Raw genomic sequence first — 23,029 nt, 5'->3', positions numbered from 1 at the left:
ACAGTTGGATTATAGCTGAGCGAAACTTTTCATTCCTCACCATGCATTTTTTCCCAAAATATTTTTTTTCACTGCCATGAGCAGCACATCAATGAAGCTGATCAAGTGATTGGTTGGCCATGAATGCATGCTTAGTTTCCTGCCAGCAACAGTTAGAAAAACACTTATCTTTTAATTTCTTGTCAGGAACTGATAATTTTGGTTAGCGGAAGATAGATAGAACTGTCTGTAACTCTACATTGCCAAGTTTGTGAACCCTTTTTAATTTTTGATACTCTCTTTATCTAGTTTTAGAACTTATGTGGAGAACAGATCATGTTTTAAGTCATATTTATGCAGAAATATTGAAAAGTCAGATGGGTTCACAAACTTTTATGTAGCATAGCAGTTAAGAGACTGAAGGACCAGAACTATGAATCAGAAAGGTCATGGGTTAAATCTTGCCTTTGCTATGTATTCCCTACATAAGCCAATCTCTCAGTCTCTCCTACTATCTGCCAGATAATATGATTTACAGTAAGAGTTAGTAGAATACTTTTTAAAACATTTGTCTATTACTATTACAGTATTTAATAGGGTGCCATTGCAAAAAGCACCAAGAAAGCAGCTTGAAACAAACCACTGCTTAAGTTCCTAAGTGTTGCCATTCCTGAGAATATCCGGACAGAGAAACTTCAGGGATGCCCAGCATAGTTCACAGCATACTGATAACTGCAGGAACTCAAGCCAATTGTATTTCTGTGGTTCCAGGGAAGTCATGGCATTTCAGTAAGAAACTCCCTTTTTAATTTAGAAGTTAGAGGACTGCACTAAGAAACCAGCACATTTGGTTTTTCAAAGCATGCACATTTAAAACCAGACTCATCCAAGGATGTGTGTGCATCTTGCTGTGCATGATGCCCCATCATGCCCATTTGGTTTTAGAAGGAAACCTCATAGGTAAGACAATTATATCTTTAGCTAAATAGTCCACAGCCAGCTCCTGCTACTCAACCTGTTTCACATAGCACCATAAAAAGTTGATAAAAGAAAATTTTATTGATGCTTTGGCAAAAGTTGACTCTAGCAGTGGTTGAGTGCCATCTAGAGAAGGAATGGTGAACTAGCTATGCTACAGAAGATCAGAAAGCCAGCGCTTGAGAATGGAAAGAATGCCAGAGGAAGAAACAGAGGCGAGCTACAATATAGAGCTACAACAGTGACACTGATTGAATTTCCTAAAACATTAGAGATGTTAATGTTGAACTAATATATCAAAGCTTTGGAATTTGATTATTTATCAGGAATTATGGTTGTATCTAGTGGGGGGTGGGGCTGGCTGCAAGAATCATATTGAGAAATTGGAATGTGATATTATTCCAGATGTCAAGGAATGGTTGTTGTAAATGTGTAGTCTCTCTTTTGGAAAAGGCAGTATTTTCTACTAATCAAACAAAGCAGCAATATGTGATACTATGGCAGAGATTTTGTGATACTTTATTATCATATTTTTTACTGTTCATTGTATAGTAGTGTACTCATTAGTAAACCAGGGACTATTGGTAAATATAAAATATAAGGTAGATTTTCCCCCCCTTCTTTCTTTTCTTAGTTTGTATTTTTAGTTTGTTTGGGAGTTGTCTTTTATATTCTTTTAAAAATTAAGTTCAAATATTGTTACATTGTCTACACATAAAACAAATACATAAAAATCAGTGCAAGAAATAAGAGAGACTGATTAAATTTCACTTACTTTAAAAAATAAACATTTTTCAGAGGTGCAGATCATTTGGTAGATTGGAATTTGATTGTTTTGGTAACCGAAAGCCTTCATTTGAGAGATCAATAGCTAGAGAAAGCTTGAGAAAAATCCAACTCAATTGGTAAAGACCTATTTACCCTAATGAGCAGAAAGCAAAATCAGTTTTAGGTACGATTAGTTGGGCATGGAAATTTATATTCTAGTTTATAAGATATGAAGGGTGCCTCAAGTATCGTTCTCACCAATAAGAAACACAGATAAAAACCAGGGACAGCAGCAGTTCTCACAGCATCACAACTTATTCAATGCTAATGTCTTTGATCTAAAACAAAATGTTAACAAAAGAAACAGAAAAGTAATCCCAGGCAGTCAAAAGTTTATTTTTCACAGGTGAGAAACAAAAGCATAACTGAAAACAAACTGCATGTATGGTTTTTATTTTATATAATCTTTTAAACAAAGCAGTGTTCTCAAGTCGGGTTTAATACTGGCAGCAGCAAGGTTTGCTCAGCCTGGTTCCTGCTCTATGTCCCTCTTAGGCGTCCTTCTCTTTGTAGATATCTTTTTGCACCAAACTTTCTTTGCAAAAAAAAATAATTGCAAGCCACCCCGCCACCCCCTGGACAGATAGAGCAGTACAGCAATCTCCACAGAAATCAAGACGTTTAAAAATAGTAACAACCCCACACTGAAGAATTAATTCAAAAATAATCACAACAACCTGGATTGTATGCTAATCTAAAATCTTTAAAAATTGAGTGAGGGAACAAGGAAGTCAGCAAGTTCAGAAACCTACAAATTGGAGCAATACTGCATCTTCCAGAATTCTCAGTACAAAGATGACAGCAGTGTCCCTCCTTGAGAATTCACCAGTCGTTGAAGAAAACACTTGGATTTGTGTTTGATCTGATTCAGAATACAAAGCTTCCTCTATTTCTATCAGTCCAGGTCTAACTGCCATGGAAAGTAAAGCGCAGCACATCATCCCCACAGGCCAATGATGCATTGAGGCAGCATACATCATTAAAGCTAACCAATGCAGGAAATGCCATAAATGAAGACTTCATTGGATTTCTGAAAAGTGGAACAAAACTAACATGAAGTGTCAGATCACAGATGTCTTTCCTGTTCCTGAAAAGAGTTAATTAAGGAGTGCTCATTTTCTGAGCATAGTCATGCGTCTTTTATCATGCCATATTTATATATTTTAAAAGTATTTAGGCCAGAATCCAAAGTGTGCATGTGAAGGATTGCATGAACTTGGAGGTGCAGTTGCTGCTGCTTGTCTTCCAAAAGTATCTCCCTGCTCCAACTCTGCAGGAATTACCATGAGAAAGTTGAAAAACCTCTCCCTATACATGACCCACTGTGTCCCAGCGACAGGGAATATTAACATGAGCTCTAATTTTGCAAGACAGGTATGTATGCCCATCCTGCGTACACTAAAGGTATCTGCATACATCAGCCCCATCTATAAAAACAGTATTTGTCTATTAAACTCTGCGGTAAACCTAAGGCCCAATCTCTAGCAAGGTGAGTAAGAATCTGATTATTGACTTTAGCAGAGCCATGATTCTGCATGTTCCAGTATCTGCAAAATAAGGAAAGCTTTTTGAAAAAGTGGGCATTATTAACCTCAAAGTATTTTTTTGAAATATTCCTAAGGACAGTAAAATCATCCAGCTTTGGTCTTGAATAAAAGGGGGGAAAATGACTGCTTTGTCTTTCTGCAACTGACAAAGAATGAAGGAGTGAAACTTGGCGAATGAACAGATACTTGAGAATTATGCAACACGTGTGTGTATGGAATTATTAATTCACAATTTTCAGAATATGAAAGAAAAACCAGCCTCGCGTGGATCCCCCCCCTCCCCAATATGCACAGATTTAGCAGAGTTGCAGCAAATAGGTTATAGCCATTTCTAATGCAAGGCTTCCCACGTTTATGACTGGAAAAAAAAACAGAGCTTTCCACAGCTTAGCAGCTGCAGCGTGATTGTATTAGAAAAGGAGATATTCTGCAGCACATAAAACAGCATGGATTACGGCAGCCTTTTACTATGTACAGTTGTTTGATTTGTATGCTGAAGCCTTTACAACAGATCAGACCTTGGGGTGCATTGCCTGTGGCATTCTCAAAGCAGTACCTCCCAGACAATGGCAAGGATGTGGGTTCTTACTTAAAGTGATCACCTTGGACAAGTCTCTTGGCATAATCTGCCCCACAGTCCACATGGAACACACAACAGAAGTCAAGCCAAACAAAGAAAATGCAGAATTATTTCACTTCTGATACCTTAAGGTTCAACATTTAATACTTCAATATGGTGACCATTTTCCTTTCCAGGGAATGACTAAGAATTGACATTTGTGATTATTTCCTAAGAAACAGACAGGAAAAAATCCCAGAAGGAATCTGAATGACTTCATGTATAGTGTTTCTTATTGTCTTTTGTTTTGTTTAAATAGCAATGCTGAATGGTGCTTTCCTGGAATAAGCATTTTATCAAGCCAGGGAGATTGTTGTAAAACCATAAACATACATTTGGCTTTAAATCTAAGGTCAAGTTTTACAACTTGTTGGTCACAGGGTCTACATGACATACTTCAGAGTAGGAACAGCCTTATGGGAAATACTGCAGCCGCCAGAAAACAAAGGGCTATATGTTTACATAAATATCTGTTCCTGTGTTAATAAGTATGGACACAATCCATACATAATAGGATTGTGAATTCAAGGCATTCAACAGAATGAAACATTATTTTTTAAAAAACACTACAAAAATTGTGGAATATGCTTTGTAATACTCAGCACCCTCAGACTCAAAAATGGAAGCGCTGTTTCCTAAAACCGAATAGCACAGAAGAGCTTAGTTACCAAAAACAAAGGCAGTGTAGCAATCAAAAAGTTATGCTAAAGAACACAAAAATGCGAAACAAATGTAAAAACTCACAGCCGCAGGCAGATAAACCAACTGGCTGACAGTTAACTTTGGATTATCATTCTCAACTAAACAAAAATCTTCATAAGGCATTCACACTACTTGAACATTATCACAGGACCTCTCCAGAGCAAGCTTTTGCCTTTGAATACTTTTCAACTCTCTTGAGTGTCAAATGCAGAGAGTCAAGCCAATTAATGGCAAGTGACAGCAGCTAATGATTTGCAATAAACAGATGAATTCCCTCTTAACAAAATCCGAGGCCTCTGATTACTGAAGAGTTTGTTCCCTTCAGCCTCCTCCTCTTGTTGACCTTCAAGTAGGGAATTCAGATCCAGGCCCAGTCTTCCTTCTTTGCTCTCAGGCACAATTCTGGAACAAATCTAGAAACTGACAGTCTCTCTCTTTTAATCTCTCTCTCTTTCTCTATCTCTTGCCAACCCCATTCGTTACTTTTGCTTTTGAATGACGATTCCTCCTCCTGGATGAATGGCTGTCGCTGTTGCTTGAGTGTTTGGGTGGACTGTCTTCCATTCCTAACAAGCAATTTATACATACACAAAAACACATGGGAAACATTCACTTAATGTATTGTTTTGTTTCTCAGCCAAGGGAAACACTGGATTTATGAATGCATATTGAAAGTTTAGCTGAAACCAACATGCCATCTAGTGGTTTAGCTGCTTGCTAACTAAATTTACAAACCGTTAAGGGAGCTAATGACTGTGGAATATGCACGTTGCTAGGCTTTAGGCAACAGCATGTAAGATCTGCTGGACCTTAATAGGCCAAGCTCCTGCTACACAGATGTATTTTATGTAATTTTGGATATTATCAAATTTTATATAATTTTAAATATCATCACACTCTATATAAATTTTAGTTATCATCACATTTTTGTAATATTAGATATTTCATTTATAGCCTAGACATGTATTATTCCTTTTGGACTTGACTCATAGGTTCTAGTCAGGTTGTTTTACAGAAGTATTTTAAATTTATCTCAAATTTTATTTATTGATTTCTTAAGAGAGACTTATAAGTGCTCAGAGATCACGTATAGACACACTTTTTGTACTGGCCTAAGACTACAATAATTGAATGACTGATTGTGGAGTAACAATCAGTTTTCCTCATTTTTTTCACCTCTCTTTACAGATATTCCTTACTTAATGACCACAGTTGAGACTGGAATTTTGGTTGCTAAGCAAAGCAGTCATTAAGCAAATCCAACCCGATTTTATGACTTTTGTGGTGGTCATTAAGCGAATCACTAGTGATTAAGCGAACCACATGGTTGTTAAGCGAACCACATGGTTCCGTATTGATTTTGCTTCCCAGAAGCTGGCCAGGAAGATTGGAAATGGCGATCACATGATCACAGGATGCTGCACCGGTCATAAATGCGAACTGGTTGCCAAGCACCCAAAATGTGATTACGTGACTGTGGGAATGCTGTGACAGTCATAAGTGTGAGCACCGGTTGTAAGTCAGTTTTTCAGCACCGTCATAAGTCTGATCTGAATGGTCATTAAGTGAGCATTACCTGTATAATAGGGATGGAGAATACCAGTGATCCTACTAATGATGCTAAATTACAACCTTACCCACAATTCCAGCCAACTCAGTCAATGATGAGGAATGCTGGGAGAGGTAGTTCTCCTCACTGCATTATATCAGTAAAGTAGCATTTAGTATATGAATATATTGGAGATTAAAAATTGGAAAAGGATGGAGTAAAGCTTGGGATTTAACCTACATAGAAAAAATCTGTAGGTTTGTATGAAAATCTTGGTATATGAAGAAAAATAACAGGATTTGAATCAACATTTATTCATTTGTTTATGAATTTCTAGAACCTTGAAGGAGGAGGAATGTGCAAATGTGCAGGAAGCAAAAATGTAGTTAGTCGGGAAAAAGGTACAGGTTGAGCAGAAATGTGGTCAGAATGATCTTTTTACTTAGCTAATCATAGGAACCACAACTAGTTCCCCTGCTTTCCTAGCTGATTCAATGGGCAGTGAAATGTTAGTGTTCGTTAACAAACAGGAGGAAGGAATGGCAAGGAGTTCAAAATGGGGTATCCTCAAATGCTTCTGAAACATAGTAGCAGCCTGGCCTGAAGACAAATGGGCTGTATTAGCCTCAGAATCTGCTTCTCTAAGAGCTCACTTCCTGGCTCCCAGGGAGAAGAGTGTATAAGCCTATTCTATTAATGTCTGGCAGTACTTACAAGAGTCTACTATACTGCTTTCCCCAAGGCACAAAAGCATGGCGCCCATCTGAGGTGGCACGTTTGTTACCACAGCACTGAGACACTTGTGGAATGGGCCTTCAGGCTTTATGGTCCAGACCACAGAGACCATGGACAGGACCAATCCTACATCCTGAAATCCTGCATCCTAAATCCCTCATATATGAAAAACAATAATTAAACTAAAATTAAACGTAATAGAACAAAGAGAAAAAAGGGAAACATTTTAGAAGAACTGATGAGTGTTGTGGCAGTTGAAAACAACCTGAAGGGATTCAGCAGAAGTCATACCTAGTTATGTGTGCTACGCAGGGTTGGGGTTTCTGCCAAAAAAATGTGTAAGTTCTAGACATTCCAGATGGACATACTGAATGAACTTGTATCTGTGAATCAGCAGGACCCACAATGAGGAACTCTAAAGTCATTCAGACTGGGGAAGGCTGTTCTGGAACTACACTTTGCCTGTTGTGAAATTTCTTATTATTATTCACAAAGCACATAGACTTTGGGACCAGAGAAGCAACTTAACCAAGAACTAGAGAATGCTATAAAAGATAGTGTTTCGGCACAGACTCCAGCTCTTATTGACCATGTTCATTTAATGAAGAAAATCTGAAATACTGTCATACCGCAATTAAATATTCCTCCACTGGTTCCCATAATCAGTTCAATTGTTTAAAAGCAGGTTTCTTTTACAAACCAGAAAGGACATGTGTATGTGTGCACATATGTACCCATGTGTGCCTGTGCACAGAGTCTTTTGATTAGGCAGAATAACCTCCTTGGCACATACAGACCAGGCACCAAGCTTTCCACAATCTTGCAAAGTAAGAAGTAAACAGCCTTCTACTACTAAGTGTGATTAAATCGTGGAAGAGGAGCTTAACCAGCATTTTTCCTTCATCCTGATACTACCCTGCGGTCAGCAAATACAACACTTGCTATGCTGGACAGTGCAGCAAGGAAGGGCCAGTGAGGGATCAATCATAGTCCCTTAAAGGTTGTTTCAATGGCCTGGTGTATAACATACGAAAAACTAAAAGGAATTTTGTGTATTGACAAGGCAGGGATAGATATACCAGGTCAGGTGACAGTACCTCTAGTGATTTTAGAGTTACGCCAGGAAACATCCGGGATGTACAAACCATCTTCGCTTTCCGACAATGTCTGTTGAGATAAAGGGAATCAGATAGTGTTTCTTTGCTAAAAGTTTTATCAAATATATCAGTTTAATAATTGAGATAACTAAGCTAATATTTGCAATTCAGTTTTTTTTTTCTTCTCCTTCAATTATACAAATTTAATCAACAAGTGAGAAAAGAACCCTTAAGCCCCTCTGTTAGGGTACACAATCATGTTTGACATCCCCATTTGCCCTCCTGTTCAAATAAAGGATCATTGATCATTTCCTCTCCAACTCTACTTTGCAAGAAGTAGTACACAGAATGCAGAAAAAGACAACCAAGAAAAGTTTTAGATCCAAGAGTTCTGCTTTGATCACACAAGAGAGATCAGAAAAGGTGGATTTGCACATTCACACAGCAACCAAATTCCCATTTTCCTCCTCTTTTGTAGTGCTTGGAACCAGCTGCCTTCAGGAAGCTAAAAGCAGAGAATGAGAACAATAGTCCTCTACACTATTGCTCCTCTGTTGCATATTGCCACTGAACATTTTTATTTAATAAATGTATAACCGAGTTCCCCTTCCCCAAAATAGTAATTAAAACAAATTTAGTCATAAAGGCACAAATCATGTTTCGATATACAAGTTCACCTAAATGTCAACAAGCTATGGCTAAAATACTTCAACATGGTTTACCCAGAGGCCAACAGTCTATAATTCAAGAAGTTTCTTGAGCCAAGTTTAGCATTTCCAGAGGCATTACCTTTTCTCGTTGTCCATAATGGTCTGCATACCACACCATCCCATACAAACACAGAAAAGTAGTAACAGCCTATGAGAGTGGAACAGAAGAAAATGTATGTGTAGACCTATGTTCAAATCTAGGATTGTTTAAAACTGAAACAAATACAGGACACTGTAATGAAACATTTTACCTTAACTTCAATATTTTCAGGCGACTTATGAGCATTGATTTTTGTTCCCTGTGCTATGCAAATAAATTTGCACAGCTAGCTTTTTAAATAAGTTAGTCAAAATCAATGTTTAAAGCAGATTCAAGAGACTATCATAGACCTAGCCCTAACTTTGTACGGCTATGTATTAAGGGTAGAGAGTGGGCACTACAGGCAGCCCTCACTTAACAACCGCATTTGGGACTGGAACTGTTACTAAGCAATGCGGTTTTTAAGTGAAACATCACATGACCGACCGAACTTACGACATCAGTTCTGCTGCAGTCATTAAGCGAATCATCCAGAGTCATTAAGCGCAACATCATGTGACCACGACGTGCAACATCCTGCTGGCTTCTCCACTGACTTTGCTTGTCAGAAGCTCACTGTGAAGGTTGCAAATGGTAATCATGTGACCACTGGATGCTGCAACTGCCATAAACGCACACCAGTTGCCAAGTGCCCGAATTGGGATCACATTACAGCGGGGATGTTGCAATGGCTGCAAGTTTGAGGACTGGTCGTAAATCTGCTTTTTCGGCATTGTCGTAAGTTCAAAAGGTCACTGAACGAGGCAGTTGTTAACCGGGGACTACCTATATTCACAATGCTGGCAGTTCTGTGCTTTGAATGCTCAAGTGCTGAAGTGAAGAATGCTACAGGGAGCCTTCACATGGACAACAATATGAAGGAAGCTTTGTATACAGTTGCATCACTATGCAAATGTTCAGGAAGCAAAGCTGCAAGTTGTGACATCTGTACTGGAAACTAGAAGGCAAAATCTTATTTCCAGTGGATGGCATTTCATTCTGGTCTCCTGCTGGCTTTGGTACTGGAGGGCACATTTGGAATTTTGGAATGATGTTGTGAATGCTCTTGTAAAATGGCTACCAGGATGGGATGGATTTACCATGAGGAAACAATCAATTACAAAGCACAGACTTATCAGAACCTTCAGTAGCACCAATTTCTATTACTCCTGCTTACGTTATCTTAAAATAATACAACTATGAATAGGGCTCTGATTACATTTAAAAAATTAAGTTGATCATGACTTCAATCCAAATAATTGATCATCTTATTCATTATAAAAGTTTGTATTTTGGACTGTAGGTTGTCGCATTTTTAATTTTTATTATTTATTGTTTTTTCAAGTTGTAAGCCACTGAGAGTCTGCACTGTGGTGAGATGTAAACACGATATATAAATAATAAAGAAATAAAGAAAATCAGCATATAAATAATATAATAGTTGTTTGTTTTTAAATGCTATGCAAGGATAAGCAGGTTTTTGCCGTCCGGCTCTTTTGGACTCCTGCAATTCCTATGCTGTCTGGAGCTGAGCAGAGTTGAAGTATAAAACACCTGCAGGATTGAATGTCTTTGTGCAATGCCTGTAATAGATCACATCATGTCAGAAGGGTCTTTCTCTGATATGTGAGAGAATGAATATTTGATGACAGAACTTGTCATAATTATTTGTCTATATTAAACAATACAATCTTATTATGAATTTGTCAGCGTGTATTTAGGCAAAAATTCAGTTATTTTCCCATTTAGCCATCTTAAGCAAGGAAGGCAACTGAGAAAGGTGCTACTGAGAAAAAAGTTTTTCAGTGCAACGGGATGCCTATCTAAAATAGGTTAGTGCTAAACTAGCAGAATTTGATTTAACATTTACCCATGTCTAAATAGCAAGGAATGAACAGAGCAGTTATTCCTGGTTATAACAACCAAGGCATTAAAAACAACTTGCTTTAAACAGGCATGTGATTTCTGGGAGGTATAATCCCAGTACTTCTGCAAGATGCCAAGTCAGGAGACTGGGTTAAAATGTAAATCTATGCAACATAAATGAGAACAGAGACACTTACCACACAAAGAAGCCAAAATACAACATACAATATTTGTGTTTTGGAGAAGAGATCTTGACCAAATTTGATGCATACAATAGCTTCAAGGAAACCAATAACCCTGAAGGGATGACAAAATTAAAATAGAGTTTTTATTTAAACCTGTACTTAGCCTGACAATCTCAACTTGTTTTTGGCCTATTTTGAGAGGTATTTTGTCATTGTCATACTACAAATCAGAAAACAAGATGGAGGGATCCTCCAGAAAGAGTTATCATGCAACTAGTTGGATCACAGTGTTCCTTTCTTCGAACTAGCACTGCTCTCTTCTTTTCCTTCCATTAACATCCTTTCTCATAAAATACTTTATGTTGGCCTCTTTCAGTGTTTTAACAATTTGATTGTTAAAACACTGAAAGAGGCCAACATAAAGTATTGCTATGTAATTACTTAACTATATTTCGGCTATAATATAATGTTTAGTTATACATTACTCTTGCTATGAAATGTAGCTAAACTATCTGTACTGACCAGAATATTCATACCCATTTTTAAAACCTCTCTTCATGAATTATCAACAGATGCCAACATAAACAGATACCCCTCCTGATGACAAAATCTGCCATGATTGCAATAAAATCAAAGGGAAAAAAAGTATCAGTATATTTGAGGAAAAACCCGTATTTTTCTAAAAAACAAAACAAAAAAACGAACAAAGACAACCTTACCTACAGTCATAATCACCTAAAGAGGACTGAGAATGTTCAACAGCTGTTACATGTAAAATTAAAGTTGGAGAAGCAAAAGCAGACCAGGGATGAGGGAGAATGAGTGGCATGAAATGCATCTGGATAATAGCCAGTTGAAATCCTGAATATGTTACTCCTAATTTGGATGAAAGACAGTTTTTTGAGAAGAAAAATAAAGGGATGATATTTTTAATGTGATTATTATTGTAAAAAATATTTTATTCCAGCAATAAGCTGTTTTACTTGGCCCTTAGAAAATCATACACAAAGAGATTATAATAATTAAAATGTAAGGTTACCTATAGCTACTAATAGGCACTTTCGGTCATGTAGACCAGTATTTCTCAACCTCAGCAACTTTAAGCTCTGTGGATTTCAGCTCCCAAAATTCCCCAGCCAGCTTGAGTTGCTGAGGTTGAGAAACACTGATGTGGACCATTCCAAAGTAATGATTTTAAGAGCACCCTGAAATTACATATCTATTTTTTCAGATGGACTGCAAATATGGAAACGTAAAAACCTACCATTCCTAGTGACTTGCAGATATGCCAGGCTACAATGTCCATAATTCCCAGTCAACACAGCCAAAGGGAATTATGGGATTTGTGTGAGGTGGAGAAAGGCTGCATTATTGTGTGATTTCTTATTTGGGGGGGGGGGAGGAATAGCTGTTGCAAACTGAACCTTAAAAGCAGTGTGTGAGTTTATATATTAATTATTATACAGAATTATAAGAAAGATAAAAAGAAACATGCAGCCAGTACTAGGAGCTATCTCTAAGCTAGAATTCTATAGGAAGACATGATTAAGACAGTAACCAAGATCATGTTTTTCATTTTAAAAGTTAACAGAACCTATAGTTGAAATTATCTCAGAAAACAGAGATACAGCTTTCAGTAACTGGAGGTTTGCAGAACTCTTGCCTATCATTAGGCCTAACAAAATGGTATAAATGGCAGCATAAATTAAGAAAAAAATTGTAGGATTTATAGGGATCCTAATTTCTCTTAAGCTGCAGTTTAGATTGAAGTTTTATTTCCTTCTCTTTCATTTTGTGTGTGAATTTACAAATACAAAAGTCTACTGCATCCCTTGGAGCTTTTCTTTTCTTTTCTTTTTTAACTAAAGTACATGTTATAAAAACACAGATTTCATGGATTGTCATTTAACTTATAGATACAGGTAGTCCTCATTTAGCAACCACAATTGGGACTGGCAGCTCTGCATTAAGCTAAGTGGTCGCTAAGTGCGGAATCATGTGTCCGTGACAGTGCTTTCCTTTTCCCCACTCCCCCACCCTTTGGAATGCTCACCCTGACAGCACTGGGATAATTAGCAAGAGGATAATTAGCAAAAAGGGAATTAACGTTTTGTATTTACATTCATTGGAGAGGAAGGGATTGCAAGAGAGTAAGCAGGCGCACAATGCAGAATACACACCGAAAGGAATGTTGCAGCGCCAGCAGCCTCGAGCGTGCTACGCTAACAGCCCCGCCGGTGTATTCCCCATTGTGTGCCTGCTTGTAATCCTTTCCTCTCCAAGCCCTTCCTCTCCAACCTCTTGTAACCCCTTCCTCCAATCTCTCCACTCTGTGAGGGGGGAAGGGAAAAAACAACAAGCAATTTCTGTAGGCAATCTCTCCTGTGCCTGACCTGTTTCCCCCCTCGTGCAGAGCAGAGAGATTGGAGAGGAAGGGATTACAAGAGAGTAAGCAGGCACACAATGGGGAATACATTGGGCTGTCTGCATAGTGTGCTCGCAGATGCCTGAGCCACTGCATTGCTTTCAATGTGTATTCCCCACCATGTGCCTGCTTACTCTCTTGTAATCCCTTTCTTTCTAATCTCACTGCTCTGCAGTGGGGGAGAAAAACAGGTCAGGCACAGGACAACGTGTACTGACTATAATGGCGATCACGTGACTGAGGGACACTGCAAAGGTCATAAATGCAGGCACTGGTCATAAAGTTATTTTTTTTCAGCACCACTGTAACTTCAAATGATTGCTGAGCAAGACAGTCAGTAAGCAAGGACTACCTGTAAATGTATTGAGAGGATTACAACTTCTTGTAATGAAACACTAAATAGTTTACTTTAAAAAAAGGCTGACACTAAGTTGCTTTTTTTTTTTTTACTGTATTTGTTCATGTGCAGAATTCCTTGAAGCAAAACACAATTAAAGTGATGCTAAGGTCCCACATTTCATACTGGAAAAGTGCTAAGCTTTACAACATTACAGTCTATGGAGTAAACAAGGGAACATTGGTCTCCAGTGACTTCTACCAAGCACTGAACGTATATTTTCAATGCAACTTTATGCTGTGGAAAATTCAATAGCTGCGATTAAGAAACAAGTTAACTTTTCTGTTTTTTCATATTATCCCTCTCTCCTTTTGCCTGTCTGGTCCCATTATAACAATTTAGATTTGTTTTGGTAGGGAGGTATATTATTCTTATTTGCTACTCACATCTACTGACTGAGTTAAAATAAAGAAAAAATAAGATGGTGTTGAATGACTTGCCCAGGATCATAATTACAAATTATTTTGTCCTCTACTCTTTGAACCCATTATATCTCTGTCTTCACACTCAGAAACAGATGTGAATTTCTGTAATATAGATGCTGTAACTTGGAAGCCAGGATGGTGCTGCTAAATAAAAGCGGGCATGCAGGAAGAATAATCCTCAACTCATGAGCTTTAATTGCATCTAAAATTACTGCAGCTGAATCCAACTTAATTAGTAGCTTAGACAAGAAAAAAAGTGGTGTGCCAGCAGGAAGAATTGTGTTCCACTGTGCAAGACAATTCACTCCCATTTAGAATCAGGTTGTTCACTAGGCACAGCTAAATTCTAGACAAGGTTCTTATTGCACAATTGTCCTGACTCACTTGCAACCATCCTAACTTTTCCTACAACTATTTCCATTGGTTGATTTTTCCGAAAAAGCCCACTCAGAAGAAACAGGTAGCCACATTGACTGATAAGGCTTGGAACTGTCCATCCAAAAGGACCCTATGGCTCAAACCTTTTCTTGTTTTTTGGGAAAAAACAAGATAGAAATATAAACCTAAGTAGAAGCTATGACGTTTGCAGTGTTTCTCAATTTCTGCATTAATGGTGTTTCAGTATGTTACATTCCATACTCCTTTATGGGAGGAGCCATACAACTACATCTCTTAACTGGAATCCTTGACCCAACCACTTCGATTATGCCAGAGGCAGCCGGTTGTCCACCATTTGGGGGAGGTGGAGGGAGCACGAAGCCCAGAGGAATGTTTTTTCTGTCATTGGGCTGGCTGTATGGAATAACCTCCCACAGAAAGTGTTTGGCCCCAACTCCAGTTGCTTTCCAGAAGCAGTTGAAGACAATGTTTTTCCAGAGGGCATTTGGGGGCTGATGCCAGATGCAGTCTGGGATGCAAATTTTTGTGTATTTGACTGAAATTATTTGTCTCCTCCTCCTCCTCCTCCTCTCATATGTTTGTGAGCTGTTAGGAGTCCACTAACATCATTGCCTCAGCTGTCAAAACATACTGATTTGGCTTAGCACCTCCCCCATTTTAAAACCAGTGATTTGTTAGACAGTGATACTGTCTAACAAAGGTTCACCTTCAGAAAGCAAGAATATTCTTTGAAGGTGAGTCTCTTTCTCCCCACTCCATCTTTTTCTGTCCGAAGGAGTGCTAGCTATTCTGAATACACTGACAAAGAGACATTGAAGATAGATCAGAACAAAGCAAGTGATGACAGAAAAATGTTCCCAACTTCAGCCAAGCCAACTGAAGAAATCAGTATGTTTCCACCACATGTGGGCGTAAAGCAAGAGGTTCAGTCCTTCGGTGTCTATTGGCTAAGCACAAGCTTTTCCAAAAGACCAGACTGTGCTGACCTGAACCCTGCTATTTCTGCAACTTCATAATCTGAAAATCTTTTGAAAGGCTAGCACGTTTTACACGGATGTGTTTGCTTTCCTCTCTTATGTTTGCATATAAGAAAGAAAACAATAGTTTCAAACAATAGGTCTGAAATAGTCTGGGTATTACACAATTCAGTGCAAGCTTTCACATCTTTCTCCAACAAATGAGAGTGACTCAAGCAGGAGCAATCAATCCAAGTTGCTGGGCTGCGCTCTCCTTCAACGACCAACGTTGCTCCAAAAAGAGAGCCAAATCACATACTCTTGAAAGACGTTTGGGAAACTAATTCTCCCTTAATGTTCAAAGGGTGGGATTTAATATTTTTACTGAAATCAGAACTCCATTTCAGACTACAGCCCTCTTTACAAATGATTACAATATATAAAAGTCAAACGACAGAAAACCTACAGGCTTGAAACTTGAGAAGCACAAGCAGAAAGAAGCTTGCCAAGGGGGCTGGATCATCCCTGCAGCCTCCTATAGCCACAGAAAACCACATCTGGAGGGTCAAACGACTCCTCAGCATGATGTACAATTGGGCGTGGCAGCAAAGGAAAAAGGAAATTGCTCAAACTGCAGACTTATGCAGAAACACAAGGTGAGTGTTGCCTTATCGCTCAACAGGGCTTAGGGTCCTTCGTTATGCCACTGTAGGCCATACAGACACTACAAAATACATATAAGTAAAGTAAGGTAGAGTATAAAGTGTAAAGGATAGAGTAAAGTGTAAAGTAAAAGGTGAAATATCTTATTCACAAGAAATTTTCAAACCACATGATTTGAGGGGAATAGTTCCTCTTCTCATCAGAATCACAGATCACACCATGGATTCTTTTTAATGATAGTATGTTAAATAAAGCACCATTAAAGGTAAAGGTTTCCCCGCACAGCCATGTTCAACTCTAGGGTTGGTGCTCATCTCCGTTTCTTAGCCAAAGAGCCAGCACTGTCCGAAGATGCTTCCGGGGTCATGTGGCTGGCATGACAGGCACGGAACGCTGTTACCATCCCACCGAAGTGGTACCTATTTATCTACTCGCAGTTCCATGCTTTCAAATTGCTAGGTTGGCAAGGGCCGAGGCGAGTGCGGGAGCTCACTCCGTCACGTGGCGCTCAGGTCTCAAACCGCTGAACTTGCAACCTTCCGATCGACAAACCTGGCGTCTTAACCACCGAGCCTTTGCACCCCCTAAAGCACCATTAAGAGATCTCAAACAACAAAACGATAAACTATGGTTTCCAAAGTAGAATGGCCAAGGTTATAACGTATGCTAAGTCAAAATCAAACAAACACATTATGGCTTAACACAATGTATGAACCCAGCCACTAAGTCAGGTAACAAGAATTTCAAGATTTCTGTATTTAACAACTTACCCAAATACCCAGCACTGAGTTCCTACTCTTTTGCACTGCGTGTCTGTGAGGTAAGCGTAGTACTGTCTGAAACAACAACAAAAACAATAATGTTTTCAGTAAAACAGATATTGGCATATTTACTGAAAATTATTTAGCTTGTTGCCTATAAGTCTGTTTTCCAGAATTAGGAAAAAATACAGTTCATGCAAAGACTATAAACTTTTCTCAAGCATTACAGCAAAAGTCCCCCAAAATAGGGCACTTTCTCAACCCCGTCTACAAGGCTAGCAAACATTTCCATTTTAATCTTCCTTGTCAAGCTAAAGTAGCATTAGTTTATTTCTAAATGAAATTTGGAAAACTGCATGATCCACAGTTGAACAACTGAGCAGAGGAAAGTAGGAGAAAAGATGCAGGTACAACATTTCCTCTTGCATTAGCTGACAGTAGGTTTAAGGGAAAGCAAGACTTCCTGGACGCCTTGGTTCAATTTTGTGTGAGAGTTGGCTTTAGGATGAGTTTTTCTGATTAGCAGTTGTCTTATGTGGTGTATGCCAGGTTTGATAACTTCTATGGCAAACAGTTTTGATGGGCTTCCTAGAGGTCTAGGTTAATTTTCATGGACGGGTTGGCTTTTCAGTGAATTTTTTATGGTAAGTGGTAGTCTTAGGTTCCAACTATGGTACAAACTGCCTGCTAAAGTAACTCTGAGGCCATGAGATTTCTCCTGGCAAAAATCAGGAGTCTGTTAGCACCCTTTCAGGCTAACAAATTTTATTAAAAGGCATAAGCTTGCATGACCTGTTCATTCGAAGCATGGAACAATTAAAGTGACGTAGGTTTTATTTATTTTTATTTATTTATCTAATTTATCCCCGCCCATCTCCTCCCATCGGGGGACTCTGGGCAGTTTACAACAATCGATTAAAACCATAACCATAAATACACCAAATAAAATACAGTAATAAATAATATAAATAGAGGTAAAAATAAAGAATCCAAGTGGTGAAGAATCTTAAACAGTCCAAGTGTGGGAGGAGTGGTCTAGAACAACCATCCCCATGTAGATCTGTTCCCCTCTCCACCCCTTTTAATAGGATGAGGCAAAGGGATGGAGTAAAAGGGTGGTTATGCAAATTACACATGAGACAGATTAGCATTTGTAATATGTTAGTACTGGTAGTAGGTTGAAGGTATGGGTAGGGCTAGGCTACGTTGGGGTCTTTCATTCAATATGACAATGAGGATTACCTGTAGAGCAAACTTTGGTGGTTAGCAATATTCTTAGAATTGTGTTTCTTGCAGACTCTTTGCTGTTTTACATTAGGGTAACATTTTTAATTTGGGTTAGGGTTAAGTGTCCTTGAGATCTAAAGTAAAGTATGCCAGAAGGGGGTACTAAGACCAGCAGAAAACAGGAAAGAGATGTAAGGAAGCAGAGAGCTCAAAAAAGTTGATGCTAACTCAGCACCATCTTCTCTCTCTCTAAAGTAAAATAGAACCGCAGGGTTTACCCTAACTGAATTTTATGGTTAGTGGTCCTCTTATTTTCAGAATATAGTACGGACTGCCTGCCAGGATAACTTGAAAATTAGAAAATTGCTATTGGCAATAGGGAAAAGGTAGATAATAAGGTAGGCTTCCTTGAGGTCAGATAAAATATCATGGTAGGGTAAGCTTTAAAAGGTAAAGGTAAAGGTTTCCGTTGACATTAAGTCCAGTTGTGTCCGACTCTAGGGGGCGGTGCTCATCTCCGTTTCAAGCCAAAGAGCCGGCGTTTGTCCGTAGACCCTTCCGTGGTCATGTGGCCGGCATGACTAAACGGAACGCCGTTACCTGCCCGCTGAAGCGGTACCTATTAATCTACTCACATTTGCATGTTTTCCAACTGCTAGGTTGACAGGAGCTGGGACTAGCAACGGGAGCTCACCTTGTCACACGGATTCGAACCGCCGACCTTCTGATCGGCAAGCTCAGTAGCTCAGCGGTTTAACCCACAGCGCCTGCAGTAAGTTTTTATGGTTAGTGGTCCATAACTATTATGCATGACCTGAGAGGGAGTATAAACTACTGAACTATTTTAACCTTTTTTTCCAATTAAGGCAGGTTTTAACTGTGGCTTGTTTAAACTTGAACTGGTCTAGTCTAGATGGAAGAGAAAACAGTGGCTAAATGTGGAAATATTGTGGTTAGCATAGAACCAGAGTACAGAAGGAGGAGGCGTGTTGCTGATTGTACAAGTAATGCTAAACCATCATTTAGCATTATTTCTGTACCAGGCTTCTCTCTCTACAAATGAAGGAACTAGCTAAAGATTTACAATGATGAACATGAAACAGCCAAAACTTACCTCACAGTTGGTGCTGTAATAATTCCAATGAAGAGAATCCTACCCCAGCTTAAAGGGTGACTTGCTTGAAAAACAAAGATATGTTTCAAGAAAAAAGTGTTCAGCTCGGTCAACTAAAAAGGAAGAGGCAGGAAGAGGGGAAAAAAATCAACATGTTCATCTGGACAAACAAAACACACAAGAGCTTCTGGCTTGTTCCAGGATAATAAATATATACCTAGTTAGTTAGTTAATAAATAAACAGCTATTTACTTAACTATAAGTAATACATATAGTTTAAATGTAATCAATACATATTATGTAGCAGGGAATGAAGAATTTGCAAGATGTTTCTCTCCATTTGGAGAGAGTGAGGAATGAATTTCACAGGCAGAATGAGATGGTTTGATTTTAAATGTTCCTATTTAGTGATAAAAGGAAACACATTCATTTTTCTCTTTCATTACTCTGGAGTTTTGAAATTATAGATGTTATGTGAAAAGACAAAAATTGGCTGATATTACTAGTCTTTTTAGCCAGAGGCTGGATTTGTACAATGACCTAAACCATGGCTTGTATTAAATAAACCACAGTGATTGAGTTTATCCATCACCCAGAACCATAAACTCCAATTTACAAACCAGGCTCAATGTAATCAAACAACCACATTATATTTTAGCCCAAGTGCAAACCTGGTCAGAATGTTGCATATGACTAGGAAAGTGTTTATGTGACATTAGCTGTAACCAATGAACAGGACAGGACAGATTTCTTGTGGGGTGGGGAATAAAGAAAAAGAAGACCACTTGAAAAGGTGTTTGTCAGTTGAGGTGAAGAGCGTAAATCTTCAACTTTTGTACAATAAAAATGAGAATAAAAATGAGGTTGTGGAAAAGAAAAATAATAAAGATTAAATCATTTTAGGAAAATGCTAAGTAGCTGCAAGTATTACATAAGTACAGTATTATGATATAGGCAGCACTGGTCCCTGTATGAAGAAGTTGCATACTTAACTGACCAAGCTAGCAAACGATCTCACAAGGAGCCCATAATCTTATTATTTGTTCTGTAAACACATTTCTCTTTTGTTTATTTGAAGAGAATTCTCACACTTGAATCATTCCTCATATGCTCATCTGTGGCACTTCTGCTTCTTAAAAAATGTATTTATATCTGGCATTTCTGCCTGGAATTCAAGCCAGCATATATTATTTCATTTGGTTATGCATTAACAAAACAAGAATAATCCGCTCCCCCACAAAACATCAGCCAAGAGGCCCCAAGTCTTCATTTGTATTTTACCTGCCAGATAAACATGAAAAGATATATCCCAGCTACTCGCTGAAAGGAAGACTTGGGATCAAACCAGCGAACATATGTCCAACTTGCTGGAGTGAACTGTAAAACAGCTCTCTTGATTTTACCTGTGGTGGTGTGAATGTCCCTAAAAAGCAGATGAGGAGGAGATCAGTGTTGCAATGTTATGTAACAAACGTAATTCAAAATGGCCCTACCATATTGTGATTCCCAAGAGGGATGTTGCAGACTTCAGTCCTTTAATCTATTAAGCAAGCAAGCAATTTTCTCAAAAGAAATTTGCTCTAAAGCACTTTTTCACACAAAGGCTTGGCTCCCTAAATGTATCAAAGCTAAAAGAACAATTCCCTGAGTTATTCAAACAAACTTTTACTAAACACTACAGCTTTTTAAAAGTTGCTTTAAAAAAAAATCTGAAAATTCTGAGATTCTAGGCTTTCCCACACAATTTTTATCATTTAACAGATGTTCTTAGAATTAAGGGTAAGTGAACAAAATGCCACCAGTGATTACATCAATGCCAATGTTAATATTAAAGTGGTCTGTGGAAATTTCTATTTGCTTTTTATTCATATGAGCAGTTTCCAAGTAGATTTTAAAGACCCATAGGTGATGTTCCATTTCTATTCTAGAGCATTATCGTCTGGTCTAGCACCTTCCAATTCTATAGGACCTTCCAGCTTCTGTTCCAACTGCATCCACATTTCTGATTTTGAAGATGTGAGATCCTCTGGAGCAGCAACAGTGTGCCTGAAGGAACTGTAATCCCTTCTAAATTACTAGGATAAGCATCTTAGAAAATTCCTTCTTAATGTGTTTCGCTACATCTAGGGCACACAAATAACTAAGGATATCCACCATTATTTCTTTAGATAGGACACTTCTGATCTTGAAGATGTGAGATCCTCTGGAGCAGCAACAGTGTGGCTGAAGGAAGTGTAATCCCCTCTAAATTACTAGGGTAAGCAGTTTAGAAACATCCCTTCTTAAAGTGTTTTGCTACATCTGGGGCACACAAATAACTAAGGATATCCACCATTACTTCTTTACTTGTCACAGGGGCATTCAGAGGAATTTCTCCCTCTCACTGCTGCTAGCAGGACATGATCACTGTCAATAATAGAACTTCAAACACGAATCTGAAAATGATCTTTCTGCATCCTAGCAACTACAACATGAAATCAATTTTACTTCAACCTCTGGGGGATTTACTGTTATATGGATAAATGGCTGTGTGCATAGTGTACATAGTTGATATATCAAGAAAGACACTTGATATATCTCCAGAGTAAAAAGCAAGGATTGCAACCAGAAAATGGGTAAGCCAAAGGTTCATACAGAGAAACCATTTTTTCAGGCACTGACTCATTTTTGACAGTGCTTGTACACCAACTTCAACATGGAAAGAAACAGGAAAAATGGAAAAACCTTTAAATGTGACAAATTTCCATTTCACATTTTCACCCTTCAGCGCTATACTTAGTAACAAGGCAATAGGAAACAATTTATTTTCATTCTCCAATCCCACAAAATTAATAGTATTATTCAGGTTTCATGTCTATTTAACTTTTACCAGGACCAGCCAAAATCAGTTAAAGGCTAGTAAATTAAAACTAATAACAAAGGTTCTTCCTTCAAATTTTGACTTCTCATCCAAGTGAGTCTGTAGGTGAGTCTATATGATTTGCAACTCACACTGGGAAATATAACCAGAGAAGTAAGATTATTCTAAATTACAATTCCTAGCGCAAAAGTGTACATGTAGCTTTTTCTGTAATATAAGGAATTCAGAAATACGAGCATAAACACATCTATTTAAGTGGCCTACAATTAGATTACCGTGTAATTGGCAATTTTCACCATATTCCTGCAGTATGAAACTCTGCAATATAATGTCTCATTAAAACAGTGTTTATTAGATGGTGCTTGAGACCTACTTGAAGCTTGCCCAGTGATAGGTCCTCATCTCTAACCAGCGGCAAACCACCATGCCCAACCAGATGCCACCCCCATTACATAGGAGGATGTCCAAAATAACTTGATCCCACCAGCATTCAGCAAAATTCGGCAGTAGATGCATGAAGAACAGCTAAAGAATACAACAAAAATACTTGGTAAGAAATTCATTCTGCTTCCTTTTAATATAAAAAATAAAAACAGATTTTGAAAATATGGAAAATATTTTAATACAATAGCTGAGTTTGACTAAAGGCCAGCCTATGATTTAAGAAAGAAAGAAAACATTATTATACTTGTGCTTTAAAGACCCACAACATTCTATAAAGAAAACAACAATACAATACCCCCCTTTGGGGGTGGGGGGGCGGTGACAGAAATTTGAAATATAAATAAATAAATAATTCAGTGATGCGCAGATTTTCTGGTAAAGAGTCTACAGCTACAAAATAATGTTGCAGATAGTAATTTGAAATATATATATACTATTAAGTCTTGTCATATAAATTATCATATGGCAGTTATGCAGTGCTACT

At 38.2% G+C, this 23,029-nt stretch overlaps 1 protein-coding gene across 1 annotated transcript in view; it reads right to left on the bottom strand.

The window, feature by feature from the left end:
• Positions 1-2,100: 2,100 nt before the first annotated feature.
• Positions 2,101-23,029, bottom strand: part of PTDSS1 (phosphatidylserine synthase 1) — a 41,157-nt gene continuing 20,228 nt past the window's right edge. The window contains exons 6-13 of the mRNA XM_063299521.1: positions 22,475-22,626; positions 20,523-20,664; positions 19,242-19,354; positions 16,910-16,975; positions 10,887-10,986; positions 8,824-8,892; positions 8,035-8,104; positions 2,101-5,219 (exon numbers count right to left, since the gene is read on the bottom strand). Of these exons, the coding sequence (XP_063155591.1) occupies positions 5,110-5,219; positions 8,035-8,104; positions 8,824-8,892; positions 10,887-10,986; positions 16,910-16,975; positions 19,242-19,354; positions 20,523-20,664; positions 22,475-22,626 (822 nt within the window). The 3' untranslated portion in view covers positions 2,101-5,109. The remainder of the gene's footprint in view (positions 5,220-8,034; positions 8,105-8,823; positions 8,893-10,886; positions 10,987-16,909; positions 16,976-19,241; positions 19,355-20,522; positions 20,665-22,474; positions 22,627-23,029) is intronic.

Source organism: Candoia aspera, chromosome 3 (genome assembly GCF_035149785.1).
Source record: "Candoia aspera isolate rCanAsp1 chromosome 3, rCanAsp1.hap2, whole genome shotgun sequence".
Taxonomy (NCBI): Eukaryota; Metazoa; Chordata; class Lepidosauria; order Squamata; family Boidae; genus Candoia; species Candoia aspera.
The sequence above is the reverse complement of the archived record's forward strand: the minus strand, read 5'-3'. Positions and strand labels throughout refer to the sequence as shown.